The 20,436-nt window shown below is 42.2% G+C and overlaps 1 protein-coding gene across 5 annotated transcripts in view; it reads left to right on the plus strand.

The window, feature by feature from the left end:
• The window catches only part of TEX264 (testis expressed 264, ER-phagy receptor), a 166,338-nt gene extending 146,158 nt beyond the window's left edge, over nt 1-20,180 (plus strand). For all 5 annotated transcript variants that reach the window (XM_083726651.1, XM_083726654.1, XM_083726653.1 and 2 more), the window contains one exon: nt 13,571-20,180. In XM_083726651.1, the coding sequence (XP_083582777.1) occupies nt 13,571-13,893 (323 nt within the window). In that variant the 3' untranslated portion in view covers nt 13,894-20,180. The remainder of the gene's footprint in view (nt 1-13,570) is intronic.
• Nucleotides 20,181-20,436: the final 256 nt, after the last annotated feature.

Consider the following 20,436-nt stretch of genomic DNA (forward strand, 5'->3'; position numbering starts at 1 on the left):
GAAATGGTGTACAATAAAATGCAATAAAACAAAAAATGTATACGGCCATAATATCATTTCGACAAATATTATGGGTTTACACAAAGGACTACTTGAAGAACCCTAATTATACTAGATAAACACTATTTTCATTGAAGTGTGCAAAGAAAAGTGTGGAGCCTGCTGTAAACCATGGTTGAAAGTATTTCCCAAAGAATTGCATTAAACAAACAGCCTAGAAGCCATCTACTGACATTATATTTATGACCCATTTATGACTCTATTTGTTTGAATAAACAGGGTTTTTTAAAAGATGGTGCATCCAGTTCTCCTCTTGTACCTCCTAACTCTTCCTGCTTGGTGCCCAGCCTGCCCAATTGTATGACAGAGCTTAGTCCTTTGGTAGGTGCTCACCTGATTTGCTAACCTAAAATGTACTTTTTTGTGAATTATGCATAAAGAGGGGAGTCAGCAATCTTTATTTACCAGTAACACCTGTTTTCCTTGCAATTCACATAATTTCCTCCCCGCTGAACATTCTGGCAGAGCAGAAGCTGAGAGATTATTTCCTGATGAACAACCTATTTTTAACTTAGTGAAAGTGTAACTTCTATGTCAGGGTTCCCTGATCTTGCAGGAGTAGTACTGCAATTTTATGGTATTTTCCCCTTCAGTGAATGAATGTTTATTAAGTACTTTTTTCTTTTTTGAATCTCAAGGTATTTGGCAGATGCTATCATTCTTGGCAGAGACATGCATTGTGGCTGCAGCTCAGACACTGTTTGTTCAGAATATGTTACTGTTCTATTTTGGGAACAAGAGTTATAATATGTGGAGTTTGATTTTGGCAGTACTATGGACAGGGAAGAGGAATGACATGAAATTTGTCTCAGATGTGTGCTACACAGTTACATTGCCCTCTTCATATTCTTACCACATGGACAAATTGCATATAACTGGGGGGAAACTAGCAGATTTTGCAGTACATCAGGGAGGGCAGACTTCAAACTTTTGTCATTCATGGTCCCCACCCCCTTTTACCAGAACTCTGGGGTTCACCCACTGGACCTAGTCACAGAATGGTTTGTTGAGGATGGAGTTTGATAGGTCAGGGGTGGAGCATAGCAGTCTATCCATCTATATCATGTTCTTACAAGTCCCCTGTCGCCAAGTGGTGCCATCCACATCTGATATCTGGCCATCACACATTACCTAATGCAATCCAATCTACAACCCTGTTGCAAACACAAAGGAAGAACTTCAAGTTATTTAGTTAATCCAGTTGTAGAGTGCAGGTCGAGATATACAGTGGTTCCGCTCCTTCCTCCTGGGCCGTGTCCAGAAAGTGGTGGTGGGGGGTGAGTGTTCAGACCCCTGGGCTCTCACTTGTGGGGTGCCTCAGGGTTCTGTCCTCTCCCCTATGCTTTTTAATATCTATATGAAGCCGCTGGGAGAGATCATCAGGGGGTTTGGACTGGGTGTTCATCAGTATGCAGATGACACCCAGCTCTACCTCTCCTTTAAATCAGAACCAGTGAAGGCGGTGAAGGTCCTGTGTGAGTGCCTGGAGGCAGTTGGAGGTTGGATGACGGCTAACAGATTGAGGTTGAATCCTGACAAGACAGAAGTACTGTTTTTGGGGGATGCTCTAGTTATCTCACGCTTGGACTACTGCAACGCGCTCTACGTGGGGCTACCTTTGAAGGTGACCCGGAAACTGCAATTAATCCAGAATGCGGCAGCTAGACTGGTGACTGGGAGTGGCCGCCGGGACCACATAACACCGGTTCTGAGAGATCTGCATTGGCTCCCAGTACGTTTCCGAGCACGATTCAAAGTGTTGGTGCTGACCTTTAAAGCCCTAAACGGCCTCGGTCCTGTATACCTGAAGGAGCGTCTCCACCCCCATCGTTCAGCCCGGACACTGAGTTCCCTCTGGTTCCCTCATTGCGAGAAGTGAGGCTACAGGGAACCAGACAGAGGGCCTTCTCGGTAGTGGCGCCCGCCCTGTGGAACGCCCTCCCATCAGATGTCAAAGAGATAAAGAATTATCTGACGTTCAGAAGACATCTTAAGGCAGCCCTGGTTCAGGGAAGTTTTTAATATGTAATGCTGTACTGTTTTTAACACTGATTGGGAGCCGCCCAGAGTGGCTGGGGAAACTCAGCCAGATGGGCGGGGTATAAATAATAAATTATTATTATTATTATTATTATACAAAGAGAAGCATATTTGCATCACATTAATAAAGAATAAGATTTTAAGGTTTTCTAAAAATGTTCACACACTGAAGCTGAGATTAGTCCACAGGACAAATAAATAAATACATTACAGAGTATTAAACAGTCAAGAAAGTGAGTGAAGCCATAGTCAATACATATGTAACAGAATGTTGCCAGCATTTGATGACAGAGTGTATAGATAATGCTTACCTGTTTTACAGATGGGAAATACTGGGACTAGGTGCTGACTTGCCCAAAGGAGGTCTGTGATGTGAGACGCAAGCACAACTAACCACAAAAGCCAGTCATGGGCACACACATAGAGGTTTGACACAAAGCTGAATGGGAGAGGTAGAAGAGGACACAGACACACTTAGGGGAGAGCACATTCTTCAAAGTTCTGTGGCATTGACATGTATCTTCACTTTTCCCAAACCTGCTGTGCTATTGAATTGGAGGATTTATTTACTTATTATTTATTAGAATTATACACCACACTTTTCTCCAAAGGGGTTTAAGGCAGCAAAGTTCAAGATCACAGCAGTGTCTCCAAAAGAGTAGTAATACTACCAGCCTTAATACTAGAAACAGTTCTGAGGCAGAATATAGGAACACTAGGACAATATAGTAATATATATCTAGTCCAATACAGTCGTATCTTGGAAGTCGAACAGAATCCGTTCCAGAAGTCCGTTTGACTTCCAAAACGTTCAGAAACCAAAGCACAGCTCCTGATTGCGGAAGCTCTGTCGGATGTTCAGCTTTCAAAAAATAGTTCACAAACTGGAACCATCATTTCCGGGTTTGTGGCGTTCGGGAGCCAAAACGTTTGAGAACTAAACTGTTCAAAAACCAATGTACGACTGTATAACCGAAACGAGAGAGCACGTTTTGTGTGTATTCTCTTTCCCCTCTGAAATATGATTCCAACTTTGAGATCAGGGTTTGGGGGGTTATTTTTTAAAAAATTAATTTCTGCAAGTGTGAGGGCACTGCAGTGAAGATGCACAACTCTTAACATATATTGAAGAGTTACATGGGTGTTATGGTCCTGGGGGTTGTGTATAAAATCAGAACAACCCCTATCACCTGAGATCTTGAGAAGGCCTCCAGAGCCTGCATAAGACCTTCCTAGAGTCTGGTAAGCAAGGAAGAGGGCTTAAAAACACTTTCCGTGATGGGGAAACCCTTCCTGGAAAAAGCTTTTAAGCCTTTTGTCTTGTTTACCAGACTCTGGAATAGTTGCATGGGAACTTTGGAGGCTGCCAAGAGTCTCCTTCACCCTTTCTATTTGTTTGTTTGTAGAATTATGCAGATCACATAATAAACAAACAGTCACATAAGTAAAATCAGCATAAGGTGTGATTTGACAGCATTCCATTTTGAGCCTCTGTGCATCCTGAAATTGCAGCAATTTCGGGGCTATTTCTTGTTTGAAAAATAGTTTTTCATTCTAGGGTGATATCATTATACAACCTATAAGATTTGGCTATGTGATGATGTCACTGAGGGCATACAGTCAACAAAAAGAGAGTATTGCTCCCAGTGATGTCACTATGTCACCAAATTTGATTAGCTCTCTAGCAATCTCACTGTTACTCAAAAGAACATTTTTCAGACATAAAATGGAGCTGAGGCTACAGGTGCCAGAATTGTGAATCAGTACAAAAGAAGGGAGCTATTAGAGGTGTTTTGAAAAAGCTTTTGCCCCCCTCCAAGCCCATTTTTCACATATGCAAATTGTTTAATAGGGGCACATTCTGCTTAGCCCAGACAAGCATCAAAACACACCCGTAGTGTATAGTGCCTGCTAGTGGTACTAGTACATGACTCAATACCAACTAAAAAAGAGTGATGCCTACTGAGTCCCTAGTAATTTAATGGTCCCTTGACGTGCCAAATCAAATTCTGACTTCCCCTGATCTTATAACATCTAAGGAAATTGTGGAACAAAGATGCATGGCTACAGACTGCAAATTAATGTACAAAAGAAATTGCAAACCAGCCAAGATTATTTAAACATACTGTTGAAAGAAAGGTTCAGTGTCCACTATCAAGAAGTGGTGATGACCCAAGTAAGATGGAGACCAGGAGGTCCAGGGCTCCAGAATAGACTAGAAACTCAGACAAGGTTGGAGGTCTAGACAAAGTACCAAGATGCTGATTCAGGATCATAATTATCCATCCAGAGAAAGAAACACATTGTCTCACCACTATTCTCAACTACAAGAGTTTTCTAGTCTGAGCTAGATAGTATTACAGCCTTGCCCCCTGAATCTATACCACTTAAAGGGCCAGCTGGTTTTTCTGCAACTGTTGGCTTCCTCTAGGGGCAGTGGATTTTAAACTGCAGGGACATTTTTAGGGGAAGCTCATTGTGGCTTCCTTGATCCTCCAAGGAGTCTATAGTCCAGTTGTTGGCATCTGCTGGCAGAGGTGCCCCCTTGGGGTTCAGGGAAATCCAGGTTGGAATGGCCAGAGAATAGATCTCCCTGCAAGGCTATTTTTGACAAAGCCACTTGCAGCAGAGAACTTTGAATCTGGACTCTTCTGATAGATGAGAAACCTGTGCGCCTCCTGCAAGACTGGAATTGGCCTAATCCTTCTCTGTACTTTAGTTAAAGAAGAGGAAGAAGAGTACTTATGGTCTGCAATCTTTGCACTTCAGTGAGGATTGTCATCAGTAGTTGTTAGAGCAAGAAGGGACATTGGGGAGAGGGCAGGGACCATGCCAACGTAAATACCACTATGTCCTACACATGAGTAGCACACAAATAGAGCTCAAGTATAGAGGGCATTGGCCCTTTTCTCAGCTATGAGAACATAGCAGAAAGTGATGTCATAATTAAAAATGGTTAATGGCTTACACAAATATGTTGTTATCTGCTGTGTTGCCCTGGCAACTAACAACAGGATTTTTGGGTTTGCTGTTAATCTGACAAATTTATCTCTTCTTTACACTCTAGTTGCATTGTTCTCAAATCTAGGAATATAGTCATTCAGAGCAATGGATTACATGGGTCTTTGAGACAAGGATTTGAAACTGGTGCAAGGGTGCTGAGATTTTATGTGGGAATATGAAATATAGTTAACAGACATAACAATCTATAGGTGGACGTATGTACAAGAAATGGAATAGCTTCTGAAATCTTATGCCTCATACTGTATATCTGAAATATGAATGCAGTAACTGCACTGCAGCAGCTTCTAAGCAGTTTCTGACTATTCTTAATCAGATTAATAAAATAATTCTTATTTTTATTGCTTGCCTATCTGTAGAAATAGCTCAGTTGCTCCACCGGATTTGCCTTGATCTTTTTTCTCACACCACCTGATTGCTTCAAATTGAATTCTCAGTAAAATAATGGATCTTGCTGATTCTTGGCTAATCCAGACAACCAGCTCATTAAATGCATTTTAGCCTTTGCTACTGAGGTGGAAATGCCATGGAGCTTCTCCATGCTTCGCCTTGAGACTAGCCAATTTTGGCTCCCACCTATTTCTGTGCTGAATACTGGTTGGTTCTGGGGTCATCGCAATATGGCATGGGAGTCACTACTAATCAGTGAAGTCAGAGGTTCTAATTCTTACTGCAGCCACACTCCAGACAGCTCTCCAAATCATAGCAACTTTCCTTGGGAAATAATCTTATTCCTTTTTTGAACTACAAGATGCTGCTGTTCAAGTGCCGAGAGAGTGAAGATTCCATTCTCTGCAACCTAGGTTTCTCCTTAAGAGATAACATCTGTATCCCATGTAACATCTGCTTATGGCCTCAGAGCACTTTCACCACATTTTTGTCCTGAGGTGGGTGGGGTTAGTATAAACTTGTGAATGTGGTTAAAGTTGGATAGGGCAGAAAAACAGCTCTTTCTACTCAAACAGTAAGGTAAAGGTAAAGGTACCCCTGCCCGTACGGGCCAGTCTTGACAGACTCTGGGGTTGTGCGCCCATCTCACTCAAGAGGCCAGGGGCCAGCGCTGTCCGGAGACACTTCCGGGTCACGTGGCCAGCGTGACATCGCTGCTCTGGCGAGCCAGAGCCGCACACGGAAACGCCGTTTACCTTCCCGCTGGTAAGCGGTCCCTATTTATCTACTTGCACCCGGAGGTGCTTTCGAACTGCTAGGTTGGCAGGCGCTGGGACCGAGCAGCAGGAGCGCACCCCGCCGCAGGGATTCGAACCGCCGACCTTTCGATCAGCAAGTCCTAGGCGCTGAGGCTTTAACCCACAGCCCCAGAATTGTTGCTATTACATTTGCACGGTCTGATGCATACACACATTTTCTTTCCTGTTAACAGATGCAGCCTTAAAGGATGGGTACTCTTGGTTACCTTTATCAGGGCCCTAGGAAATTCCAAAATACACAGGCACCTGTTGTGGTATACATAGCCTGAGTGTTACAGAAAGTGAGCCCTTTTGTAGCTAGTCTGTCTACTTAGTCCACCAAATGAGACTCACAAGGTCTCAGACCATTTTTGACAGTGTGTTGCTTGCTGTCAGATATTTTCCGTACTTGGATGTGCTTGTAAGACACCATAGCCCCAGGAAGGAAGCGCTGTGCCTGTGCTCTCAGCTTTCTCTCAAGGGAATGGTGAAGATGTACTACCTGCCTGTGCTAAAGTTTGTGCTTTTCTAATCACTTATTCCCTCTCCAGGCTTTGCTGTGGTTTTCATGCAAGCACTTGTCTCCTTGGGCAGCAATTACCTGTGAGAATCTCATTGGAGAGAGCGCAGCTAGCTTCATGTGACAGTTGTGCAAAGAAACAGGGGAGTTGTTTTTAAAGTAAATGCAAACTTTATTCTCCTGCCAGGGAGGCTAATGGCCCTGTATAAGGAAAGGCAGGGGGGAGGTGGGTGCCAAGCACCTCCGCAAGCCTTATTTTATTCTGGATCTACAGTTTCTGGAGCTGAGCACTTTTGTGAGCGATATACACTCTGGATGTTGTGGACTGCAACTCCCATCATATCTGATCATTGGCCCTGCTGTCTGAAACTAACGGGAACTGTAGCCCACAATATTTGAGAAGCATCATAATGACTACCCCTGGTCTGCTACCTCAGCCCTCATACTTTTCAGGGGGCAGCTTTTGCCTCCCTAGGATATCTGTAGGAATGACATGACACCTTTTGTTGAAGCCTTTTGGGCTTGCATTTAGAAAATGCTAGAAAGCAGCCTAGCTATCAGCAAACCTGTATCTAAGGCATGGAGCCAGGCAATAATTTGAAGACATGCTACTGGCACTTGGTTGTTCTGTTATTTCACCTGGTACTTCAGTTTTCCCTGAGATGTTCTGCCTGTCTGAAGCGTTGTTGTTGTTGTTGTTGTTTAGTCGTTTAGTCGTGTCCGACTCTTCGTGACCCCATGGACCAGAGCACGCCAGGCATGTCTGAAGTGTAGTCCCGCTATTTCATTTTCATATACTAATGCAGTTCTTCCATGGGTCCAAATTTAGACATAGACCTGTATGATTCCTCAGCCCTTTTTGGCTACTTCATTCTTATCTGATGTGCTGTTCCAGCCTCCTCTATCTTTTTTGGCCAGTCATTTTTCTGTATGCAAGGCAGGTAGGGATGAAAGCAGTAGCCACACTTTTTCTTTAAAAAATACCTTATGCTAGGGAGAATTACAGAACATGCCCCTGTGTTATTCCCAAGAAGCAGGTGTATGATTGAAGCCTTAAAATCATTGTTCATGTTTCTTACTTAATAATATTTCACAAGACCGGGAGGAAAGATGAGGAGATGCTTTTACTATTGTGTACATTAAGGCCATTTGTCCCTGAATTGGCCAGGAAGACAAGGATTATGTTCCAGTGGCAGTAACTGTAAACAGACTCTTATTCAAGAGATTTGTTCCTGGGGGCCAGAGTCAATTGCTTAGGTCTCAGGACACTTACATGTGGGGTTAAGTTTCTTGGTGCACTTTGTAGAAATAGTGACGTTTCCAAGTCTATGGTTTTATTGATTCTTTTATTGACAAGTGCTTGCTAAGGGAGAACAGATTGTGCTTTATAGCTATTGATGAGACTTCTCAAGGGAAGAGTCAGAACAACTATAAAAGGCTGCTTTCCTAGATCCCAGCAGATTTTTCTTGTTATTAATGCCAACATCCATGTGGGTGTAATTGGGGAGAGAATCATTGTCAGTGCGGAAGAAGGGACCCGGATTGTGGACAAGCACTTCTGGGAAGGACCTCCTTGCAAGCCAGCGGGAGGGCCAGGGTCCCCTGGGTGCAGCCGCGTGGCCACAGCCCAGCTACCGCCGTTGGCGCACATCCCTCCCCGGCCCTGCGGTGCCTTCACACAAGACACCTCAGGTAGACAGTTAAGAGTTTAGGCGGCTTCAGTGGCAGGCGCCTGGCACCCCCCAGAATTCAGCGCCCGGGTGCCCCGCATCCCTTGCACCCCCGGGTAAAGACGGCCCTACCTAAAGAGACGGTTGCTGACACCAACTTCTAAGTGGCTTTTACCTCGAGCCAAATTCCACCCCAGTGAAATATTCCCACAACCCAGTCCAGCAACAGGGGACAGTCTGTGTCTACATCCCGAAGCTCCTCTGGTTGTATTTCTGGCTGCTTGGTCCATTTAGCCAACTTTAAATACCTGCTTGTGTAACCTTCCTCTGGTAAGACCTTTACACAGGGCAGCCTCTCAGAACAATGTAGCCACTGACTCCCTACTCCTGATCTTCAGGCCTCAACATTTCCCTCAACATATTTCTGGTCTCTCCCCACTCCCTCCCTCATCTGCTCCAATCCCCAACTGTCCAAATCACAACTGTCTCTCTATGACAAAATGATTTTGTATCTCTCCTCCTCTCACCTGTTACCAAGATCGCCTGCTACACAGACTTGCAACATCGTAACAGTACAAGGGATCTAACTTTCAAAGAATGTTTTCATTCATAAACAATCATAGACAGACATATATCTATATCTAGCAGCATTTCTCCACAGCCACCAACTTGGATAACTTTGAAAAAGGGTTAGACAAATTCATGGCAAGTAATGAATACTGGGCCACGATGGCTATGTTCTATCTCCATTGTTGGAGGCAATGGGCAAGATTCAACTAATGAGTCCCATCAGTGGAAGCCCTGCACAAAGACCTCCACTTCTGCAATGAGTTTTGCCCCTCCCTATAGCATCCCTGAAAAGTGGCTCTGGAGGATTAAGAAAACCCCTGGAACAGCGCGTGGTGGGGTGGGGAGAGGAGATTGTTCCATCTGGCAAGACAAAAGACATGCCCTGACAGAAGGCTCATAAGAGTGTGGCATGAAATTCCTCCCACAATTTCTCTTGAATCCAGATCAACTTATGGTGCTTGTAGCCCTTATCTTTCAGCTCCACTACATGCCATGCTGAGAGGTTCCCCAAACTGCAATTAGAACCAATATTATTAATAAAATAAGAATTGGAGTAATACTAGCTTAGCTTTGTTGCCTCAGAAAAAATAAATGTATGCACTTATCTTTGCTATTTGTGAATATGTGCTTGCTTCCTGGAGCCTGTGTAGTAGTCACTATTCTAACTGAAGAGCACATGAGTTGTGTATGGAATAATGTGATCATGCATAACATAAAGAATGCCAGAGATTTGGGTAATTGAACGTTTCTCATTTTCTAAAAACAAAACAATAATACTGGGAAAATTAGACCCAAAATTTTAGAAATAAATAATTGAACCTTAGAAGAATATAGTTGATAAGAAAACAAGCTTATCTGGTTTTACAATGAGCATTGGGTATCCAAACAACAAGAGGTTGGTGACCACATCTTCACAATTCTGTGAAATACAGAAAGCTGCCTTAAAGTGAGTCAACCCTGCATTTCAGAAAGGAATTTTCCTCAGTCCCGCTACCAAAAACCTTTAACTGGAGATGCCATGGATTGAACATGGGATCTTCCACAAGGAAGCATGAGCTATGGACTCTCTATCAGATGCAACTGTGCTAAAAGGGGGCTTTAGAAGACATTATATATATGCATGCATCATTCTCTGTTTTTAAAAAATGTGCTTGGACTTCCTTGTATACTTTGCCATTGTCTGGACCCACAGATTCTAGCAGCAGGAGCTAAACTATTTACAGCAGGGTTGTTGCAGTGTAGCGGCATCACAGAACAGGACTTAGCTTAAAGAGCAACACCATCACCAAGGGGCTTACACTTCACAAGCTGCAGTGAAAGGAGAGGGAAACTTTCCATCAAACATCTAATGTCCCCTTTGGAGTTATATTTAAGTTTGTTGACCACACACACAAAAAAAGCCTTAGGCACACTATGTTCCCAAAATGCAAACTTTGTTGTTCCTCATGCATCACTCATGACTGGGGATAGTAGTGCTGGAGGGGGCAGGTTTTAGTGCTGCCTTTATGGAAGTGCGGGGAGCTGGACCTAATGCTAGAAAAGCATCTGAAGAATAAAGGTGGTCTTTTAAAAGCACTCAGGTTTCCAGGCCAGTTACTCTCTTAACAATAAAGCGGTTCTTATTTGCGAACCAGGCAACACTAAGGGAGAATCAAACAAGAATAGCTAACAAGCACCAACATCCTGCAGAAATCTATACGGTATTCTACACCAGTATGTTAAGGACTGGATAAAGGTCTGGTAGTTGAAAGTGGAAAGAGGAGGGGGAGAAGGAAAGGTTCTGGAGGACCCAGAATGTGTCTTGGAGCCATTTATATAAGGGATGGCTATTTTTGTGTGTGCAGGGAGCTGAGGGCCACATTTATCCTTCTCAACCCTTCGGGACCACATACAGTACCAGTAGCAAATATGGACAAAAGTAGGTGTGGCCACATCACACTCTCACATGCACACTATGATATGCACACTGTCATATGCATGCACACATACAGAGGACATAGACAGGCACATAGACTCCCTTCTCATCTGATCCATACAAACCATTTGAGGGGAGGAGCTTATCACCGCTCTCCACCCATCACATGATTGATTTGTTGAGACGAGGGCCAGATGATTTGTATTTCTGTCCACTGCTCTACTGTGTCTACTTTAATTAGACTTTTTTTTTCTGCCACTGCCAAAATTTGAGAAAAATTTCCTTTGGATGTAGGTGATTTCCGCCCCCCCCCAACTGGTGTTTAGCCACCCCTGATGTATATTATGTGTGTAACTGCCTCCTGTTAAATTTAAGGAGCTCACAAAGATCATTTTCCTACAGCACATGTTCAAAACATTGTTATTAGGAAGAGACTTTGGTTCAAGGGAACCACCCTGCTCCCTTTTTTCTTGATTCTTCCTAAACAAAGACTTCACTGCGGAGTATCCATGTAAAATCTGTCAATATCCACATAGCAATTTAGGGGAGGGGGGCTCTGTTCCACCTTTTGCTATAGATGAGTTCTGTAGTTTGAGTGAGCAGGCAGTAAGATATGTATGTGCAGGATATTTTCATGTCCCTGCTGGGTAAGCTGGTAACTGTAAGTTTATGAAATGCAAGAAGACACAGCTTGCCTCGTGCAAACATGAATGCATTATTGGCTGCCACTGGAAGCCCTTGCCCCAATCCAAGAATGGTTGAAGCATGCAAAGTGGGAACTACCCATCCACCCACTCACTCTAATCCGTTACATGTGTGCCTTGGCTTGCTCCTTGCTGGAGTGCTGCTGTTGTTATGAAGGGAATTCCACAATACATTTTTTTAAACAGCTGAGCATATAATCATGTTTTTATGACTTTTAATAGCAAGCTTGCCCTTGGCTACCTGTCTATCAAGTTTCAGCTGTTGTGTGATTCCATTCCTCCTCTCTTTTCTCTTCGTGTTTCAGTTTCAGTATTTAGTTACATACTAAATGCTGCTGTAGGAAACCCTAGAAGGAGTCTCTTTCAAAATTGGAAATGTTAACAAAGTTCTTTCATACAATCTTTGTATTCTACTTCTAAGCCTGTTAAGGGGAAAGCCATGACATTTCAGTAAGGGGACAGGATTGCAAGATAGGAGACATATTTTGTCCAGTAGAGGGCAATATGAATGCACTTTCCTCATGTCAACATTCTCTAAAGCTCTTTGGTTTAGCCAAAGAGAGTATGTGAAAGTATGTTTACCTATGTTTCCTAGTAAAGGTATCTTCTAATACGTTCCAGATATGTTCCAGATATTCCAACACACATTGTTTTTGCATTTCAAGCAGAGAATACATTTAGAGCTCAATTTTATGTTGGGCCACGGTGTTGAACAAATGTTCTCAGGTCATTCTGTTGAGAAGGGAAATAACAGTGTGATCCAAATCATGGGCACCATGCCTACACTATTTTGCAATTGCTTTCCAATTTTGTAGCTATAGTTTCTGTACTAACTTGTGACAAGTTACCACTAAACTTGGCTGGGGTTTGCTGCCTTTTTATTGAATGGAGATCAGAAAGCTCTTACTCTTCTTTCTTTTCTTAAAAATTCATCCATACTTTCCTGTGAGACAAGCCTAAGTCAATCATCCTGAGTTACTAGTAAATTTATTTAATTAGATTCAATCATGCAGTTTTCTTTCCTAAGAGGACCTAAGCTGTCAAAAGATTATTTCCCTGGAATAATCCAGTCTGATATGGGGGAAGGGGGTCACCGACTGTACAGAGACACCCCTTGCTCATGAAATCTCTCCCCAACTAGGAGGAACAGTTTGTCACTCTCTCAGGTCATCCAGGTAAGTAACTGTAGATACAGAGTCCTTAAGATAGAAGGGTTAATACTGGTTTACTATCAACACAAGATTGGAAGAACAATGAATTAGAATGCTATTTAATGTTTCTTTTTCTAATGCATTAAATTATGATTTGCCTTCCTGAACAATTCTTGCTTTAATAGCTACTGGTTTGCCAATTTTGCAGTTTGCTGATCTGGGTGGTCTTTAAGGATCTTGACAGCCAAGCATCTAAGCCTAGAAGCCAATCTCTGTTTGCTTTGCCTTCTTGAACGCTTTGGTGGGAATGAACACCACAGGATTGCTATTTTGGACCGTAGATTTATCTCCTAAACTATGTCTCTGGCCAAACCCACAGGTCTTAAATTAGTAAGATAACATATGATACAGTCCATTATACAGTCAAAGCATATGATACAGTCCATTATACAGTCAAAGCATATGATACAGTCCATTATACAGTCAATGGATCCATTTAGCTTGGTATAGGCTTTTGCTGCTTATCACACTCTTAAACCCCTCCCCATGTCCTTGTGATATACTTTTTGGTGGGATGAAATTGCATAGATTTTTTTAAACTCCTATTGCTTGAAGAATCCAAAGTATGCTCAAATAAATGCAAGGGTGGAGATGTGTAGTGGGCGCTTCTTCATGGTTCTGAGTTTATAATCTTTCCCCAGTATTAACTCTTTGTTCTTCTTTTACATAAAGGGGCCGACACCTTAAGTGAGAACAGCTCTGTCAGCTTGGAGACTACAACCAACAGCAGAGATACTTCAGTGGCTACCTCCATCTTGTCCCCCTTCACGTCTGGCCACAGCCGAGATGAGGTGGACAATCGCAGTGAGCACAGTTACAGCGAGTCAGGGGCTAGTGGCTCCTCCTTTGAGGAACTGGACTTGGAAGGCAATGGTGATGGTGATGGAATGGCAGGTCTGTCGGCTGACCTTGGTTCTGTTGAAGACCAGGACACCGCCAAGGCCAAATGGACCAAGGAGCCTATTGCCCTGGAGAAAGAAAGGGGCGAAGAATAAAGCCATTTCTTTTCTTGTGTTTCTTGGGGATTGGAAAGAGAAACTGATCATTTCTCTTGCTTCTTTTCTGTCCAGCCAAAAGATTTCGGTCACTAATCTATGTCCTACTCTTTGTCTGCAGACAAGTATTTGGGGTGTTATAAAGGCAGAGCAGTTATATCCAGGGGAATTGTAGCTGGTTTCCACTCTCCTGTAGCCAGACTTAAAGATTTGTGCTGTAACAGGAAACTGGGAGTGGGATGGTGTGAAGTAGTGCTGGGGAGCTTCAGTGTTGAACAGCACAGTGTATTTCAGTATGTGGTTGTATAAGAGTCAGTGCATAACTATGCAGAGATCACTCTTCATGAGCCTGTAGATGCATTTGCGTGTAGACTGCCCTCTTGCATCTCTTTACTGCTTCCTGCGCTCCTTCCCATTTACCCCTAATCAGACTGTTTCTGTGCAACTCACACACATTCATTGGCACCACATCTATTGACACCAAAGAGCAGTAGTTACATTTGAAATTGAAAACTGTAGTGCAAACCTTTAACCCTTAAATGGATGCCTGAGTTTTCTTGATCAGTAATGCACTTAACAGCTTCCCTTTCAAAGGTTAAAAGTTTCTGAGCAGGATTATTATGATCCCAAACACTCACATGTTGCTTCTGCTCCCTTTCCTATTCTTCTTCACTTGCCTGTGCAACCCACTTTCACTGTCTTCTCTCTCTTAGATTACATGATCATGCACATACAACTGTAGTACCCGTTAACATTTTATGCTATGCCTCCAGGAAGTGAACTTGAGAAGTTCCTTGTCTAGTTTCAGATATATATATATTTTAAGTCCACATGAAAGGAATAGCCATCACACTTGACATAAATGGTGTCCTCTTCCTGCATTCTCAGCAAAGAGGTTGTGGAGAATGGGTACTATTGCAATAAAACAGGGCAACAATACAACAGAAATGACACAACCATGTTTTCTCCAGTGCTGATTCTCAGAGACTGTGATGCAGTGGAAGGAATGGAATGGAATATTCTTGTGTTCAGTGCAGTGAAGTGACAGATTTGCTATAATATCCCAGATATAGTGGTAACCATAGTGGGTTTGACATAGTGTTGTGTGCCAGTGTTGGAAGTTTATATTTTAGTTCTTCTCACAATTTCTGCATATTCTTCTGGAACAAATAATTTCCACACAGAGAAACAAGTTACAGAGTCTACCCTTAATGCAAGATAAGAATTTCTATAGATTTCATTGCAGTACACCCCTTAGAAGGATGAAGTGAAGATGGTCTTTATTTTACATTGGTAATAATATCTGGAAGCTGGGCTGGGTCAAACCTGCCTCCATCAAAACCACCCTGAGGGCTCTGTACCAGATTTTTCACTGCTGTCACTCTAATGAAGGTCTTGTTACTGAGAAATCAACTGATGAAAATCATGTCACACAGTCTGAATTCAGAGCTCTATTGTGGGTTAAGGAAGGCATCAAGGCCACAGGAGGAAAGAAATACATATGTGTGTGTATTTGGGGTATGTGTGTGAAATATTGGAAAGTTCTAATGCTCCCCACCATATTCTTCATACTCTTGCTTACATCCTATCTTGAAGGTCTTGGATCAATGGCTCACTCTGTTTCTTAATGGAATTGGATCCATATAGTGGGCAGAGATGTTCGACGTTCAGCCACCTTCAAGACCTTCTTTGTTTCTGAGCATTGACTCAGCCTGGTGGGAAATCAATGGGATGCAGTGTTAGAACCTTCTCCCTTGGGCTGTGTGGTCCATAAGGCTGCTAACTCCCTCCTCCAAGCAATCACCATTGATTCCTTCCTTTCTTCTTTGTGCTGTTGTTGCTGTGGTCTGTAACCTTTATATTTCTCTTCTGGCTTACTATTCCTTGGTATTTAATTCTATGTTCATGTTCCCCCAATCCTGATTTACCATGATATCCAAATCAGTAATTTCACTTTAGCTACAATGTCCCTGAAATTAGCAGGGATGATGCAAGCAGACACATGTTCAATATATGGGCAGCTGGATATGTTCCATCCCCATTGTGCCTGGATTCTGTATAACATTCTCACACATGCTATCGGCTAGCTTTCCCATCCACCTAGATATTAACTTCATTCACTGGCACTGCACAGCTGATGTTAGTATGGTACATGGAATTACTTGAATGAGCATCATTCCAGCTATCCCAATTTAGCACCCAGTAGATTTTGTTGTGCCCATTGCTGAGCATGGCTTCCAAATGTGCAGCATAGAGCATCTGTTCATATATTTCTACATGTGAGTATATCTATATGCAAATGAGTGTATATGTCCACAAGTACCCTTGGGTATGTGTGATGGTTTGTGCACTTGTGAGCGCCTGGGTCTTCTCACTTTGTGCATAGACCTGTGTGCACATGTGCACAGACTCGGAGACAGAACAGACACGGCACCATAAATGAAATTGCAATGAATGGTGTCATGTTTAATTTGGACCTCATACTGTGGTCTTCCCATTTTCCATATGCATAAATGCTCCTTTTTCTGAGTAATAGGGATGTAATTAGAACATAGGAAGTTGCAGGACTAGCAGAAGACATATAGACAGGACTGTATTATGGCTTTCCTCATATTTCATTTGACAGATACAAAAATACTATTCTCTCTGTTATATAGAATAGGGGAAGCAGGTAAAATATCTTCAGCTTATAATAACTGCTGCTTGTTAGTGAATTCTGAAGTAATGGAGGCAAAGACACCAGCATCAATTACTTGTTTATTTCCCCCCCATGATAGCTTGTTTGTATAAAGCTTGTTTACCTCCCATTGTGAATACACATATGGGAGGACATTACAAATCCTCTTGTGTGTGCCATGTGCATACACATATACATGATTGTAAGTTACATCATTTCTTGTTTGTGTGTGTTTATGTCATGGCATATAAATTCTGTGTTCCCACATGCATACAGCCCCTTGTTATATTATGTAGCCAAGCACAGGTGAATGTGTTTCTTATATGTTAATCATCTTTTTGCTTGTATGTTTGAAGTCAACAAGGCACATGTATAGTACTCTGGCTGTATCATCTCACAATTCATGTGCACTTGGGAAACATGAGATAAATTTCCGTATTGTGGAAAACTTGCATTTTAGTAAGAAAATAAAGCTTAGAAATCTTAATTTAGCTTTCTCCCTGACATGCAAGCTTTCCACATGCAGGGAGGTTTTTTTAAAAAAAGGTTTTCCATCAATAATCTCTCATATATTCCATTCATGTGAAGAAATCTGCTCCATTCCAGCCCAAATAGCTCAGAGGCTAATGTATGAAGTTTTAATTGGACTGTGTTAGCTTGTTGACAGAGTACAAATTTTCTATAACCATCTCTGAATAGGAGCACAGGTGAGTTTAAGGTTGGAGTTTATTTGTTACTTTTCACTCTTCCTCCTCCTAAGAGTCGAGTTGGTAAAGAGCATGAACAGATTCACTGAGTATTTGGAGCTGTTTGAGTTTAATGTGTTAAGCCACTGTTGAATTCATTTCTTTGGTTCTGCTGAGATGAGGAAGCAACCTTCACTAGGCATGTGTAGACAATGGCAGTTATCCACAAGCCATTTAGTTTGGAGTAGACATACAGTAATGGTAATTACAGTTGAAGGGTAAAAAATGACAGCTTCCCATCAACTGTGCTTTAAATATTCCAGTACAGATTCAAACTACTGAGAGGAGCATATTGATTAACCTGCCATGATCTGAACCATGAATAGGAGAAGCCATCCATACATATACTTTCACATATACTCTCCTTTTGTCAAAATCCTCAATGAAACGGTGCTTTGTGTAAGAGTTGCCTGAGTAGTTATACATAGTTTCTCCAGAAGTGAGCACATGACCTAGTGTCTCCTTCCTCTGAAGCCCACCTCTCCCCTTAACGGATTCTACAAGCTCTGAGTTGTCATCTTTGTGAACGTCCAGCATTTTGCAGACAAATAATTTCAGATATGAGTCCAGAATCCTAACAAGCTCTGGTGTTGTATGCCACCATCCCTTGGGACAATCAATAGAGGGATTGTCACAGTATTTGAGAGACCTGCCCGCTAATGTTTCCCAGGCTGCTTCAGGCAATCTTTCACATGTCCACTTCTTCCCAAAGAATTGAATTGCCGAAGGCATAACTGGAGCCTGCTCTTATTAGGCAGCTGTCTGGCAATCTGCTCTAAGATGTTCTGCTTGTTCTGTGGCTGGGCTGGCCTCTCTCTCTCTCTTGGCACTTGCTACGATTGTGAAGGGACTGGGTGATGAATAAAATTACCATCCATCTGTGATGAGAACACATCAGAGCATACCAAGGAGTACCAATGTTTCTTCTCTTCCATTCTAACCCTAGCTGACACAGTTTGCTATAATGGCAGTTTCAAATGCCTTGTAGCCAACACCTGGGATAGAATGTGATGTTACACAATTAACACACATGGGCAGATTTGTGTTGTTGTCTGTTGGGACATTTTACAGTTGAAGACATGCAGCTTTCCTAACAATTTCATTTTGAAGGCATAAATATCCATCGGTGTCTGCATCTCACTTTCATTAGCACCATATTCTGTGTCATCACTAAGATTCTCACTGGGTTATGAAAGAACTCTGATGCCTGATCAGAAGCCCATTTAAGTTCACAAGAGTCTGTCATTAATCACAATGAAGTTGTGATACTAAGAAATAACAGCCTGGGAGCCCAGAAATCTAAAAAATGAATGCACAGTGCAACAGGATTTTTAGAGAACACAAAATGCACCCTGTGGGTTCATTTTTCTTGGTTAGTGTACGTGAATCCAAAAAAACTATAGGAGTGCAGGTTTTGATTCCCTCTAATGGTTGTTCTGGACATCTTAATGTTTGAGGTTTTATTTTATTTTATTGCTTTACTTACGTTTAAGCTTCCCTTCTTCCACTTAACTATCAATGTGTCACAACATTTTTTCAGTTGCAAAACCACCCTTAGCAGGAAGAGAAATGCAGACGGCTTCCTTCACATCCCAACTGCACCCCACAGTAGTAGACTTGCATCTGAATGATGTCTAGATTCATGACAATCAATCTCTTTCTCCAGCCACTAACAGGAAGGGTAGGTCTCAACTGCCATCTCCCACCCCTGCCCTATTTTTTTCTTCATGGTTATATTCAAATGCTAATTCATAGGTACATACAAATCATAGCAGAGAGGTGTTTGGAATTCCAAGCCCAAACTTTAAAAGTTTGTAGGTTACATATGGTTGATGCTGCTTTTCAGACAACATTCTGAAAACAACATTTCTTGGAAGGGAAACATTGAGAAATTTGGCTTTGCTTGAGGAACATAAAGAAGAACACGTTTCCATGGACTAATTTGTATATGTTAACTCTTAGCTGCCCTAAATTTGATTACACCTTTCACGTTTCTGTGTTTGTTCATTCTGTGCATGCAGCTCACTTACATTCCCAACTTGAATACTGATACTTGCAGGTACAGATGATGAGTTCAGCAAGACTACTTCACTTTGACTTCAACCGTTTTGGAGATGATACATTTTGCTTGCATTCAAAGCTGGTTGGTCATAAGCTGCAAAGTGTCCATAGCAAAGTTAATTTGGGTTTTATATGCAGAAGTAGAGTTTATGACTTTGAATCCAATCATTTGCATACACAAAAGGCAGTGTGTGTTTGTGTGTACACACACATGTGTGTGCATACAGGAGTAGGTACTATGTTTGGAGCTGAAAGCCCCAAATTGTCATTGAGTGAGCAGCCTGCACTGAAAAGCAAAAAGATATGACAACTCAGTTCTGGTTTGTCATTAAGATACTGGCAAAGCTGTCGGAGAAGTTTGCTTTTTAGTTTGGTCCTGAAGTGAAAAGCACTTGTTCTGTTATGTATTTAATCACTATTTTGATATCATGTATAAGGCTTAAAGAAATCTATGTGCCCGACTGGTTTAGACATAGTTGTTGGGAATGGGGTGGGGTGGGTAATCCTTGTTGAAATTAAAAATGGCAAACAAAAAGCAAGCCCCTGTCCTCCACACTCTGTGAACACTTCAAAACAAAATCTGAACTCTGACTGAAGTGAAACATGCCTCACTGCTAAACACCTGAGACTACATTTCAGGTACTGAAATATGTATAGTATTTACAAAAGCAACACTTTGGAAATGTATAATGATCTTTTATATCATGGATTTGCCGTGTTATAACTTTCTGGTTTTTCAAGATTTATAAAATTGAATGCTTTTCTTCTGCTGCACATAATGAAGCTGCCTTATGCTGAGTCAGGCCCTTGAGCCCAATATTGTCTGTTACTCTTGACGGGTAGTGGCTCTCTCAAGAGCTCGCCTTATGAGCTGAGGTCATTCAGCCAGAGGCTCCAATAACCATAGATGAGGCCTTTTGCGCTCTACCTCTCAGCTAGATCTTCTCCTGTCCTTAATGAATATCTGTAATGCAAGGATGGGGAACTTGGTACCTTCCAGTTGTTGCAGGATTCCAACTCCCATCAGCCTCAGTCAGCATGGCTAGTAGTCAAAAATGC

The sequence above is a fragment of the Podarcis gaigeae genome (assembly GCF_964106915.1).
Source record: "Podarcis gaigeae genome assembly, chromosome: 2".
Lineage (NCBI taxonomy): Eukaryota > Metazoa > Chordata > Lepidosauria > Squamata > Lacertidae > Podarcis > Podarcis gaigeae.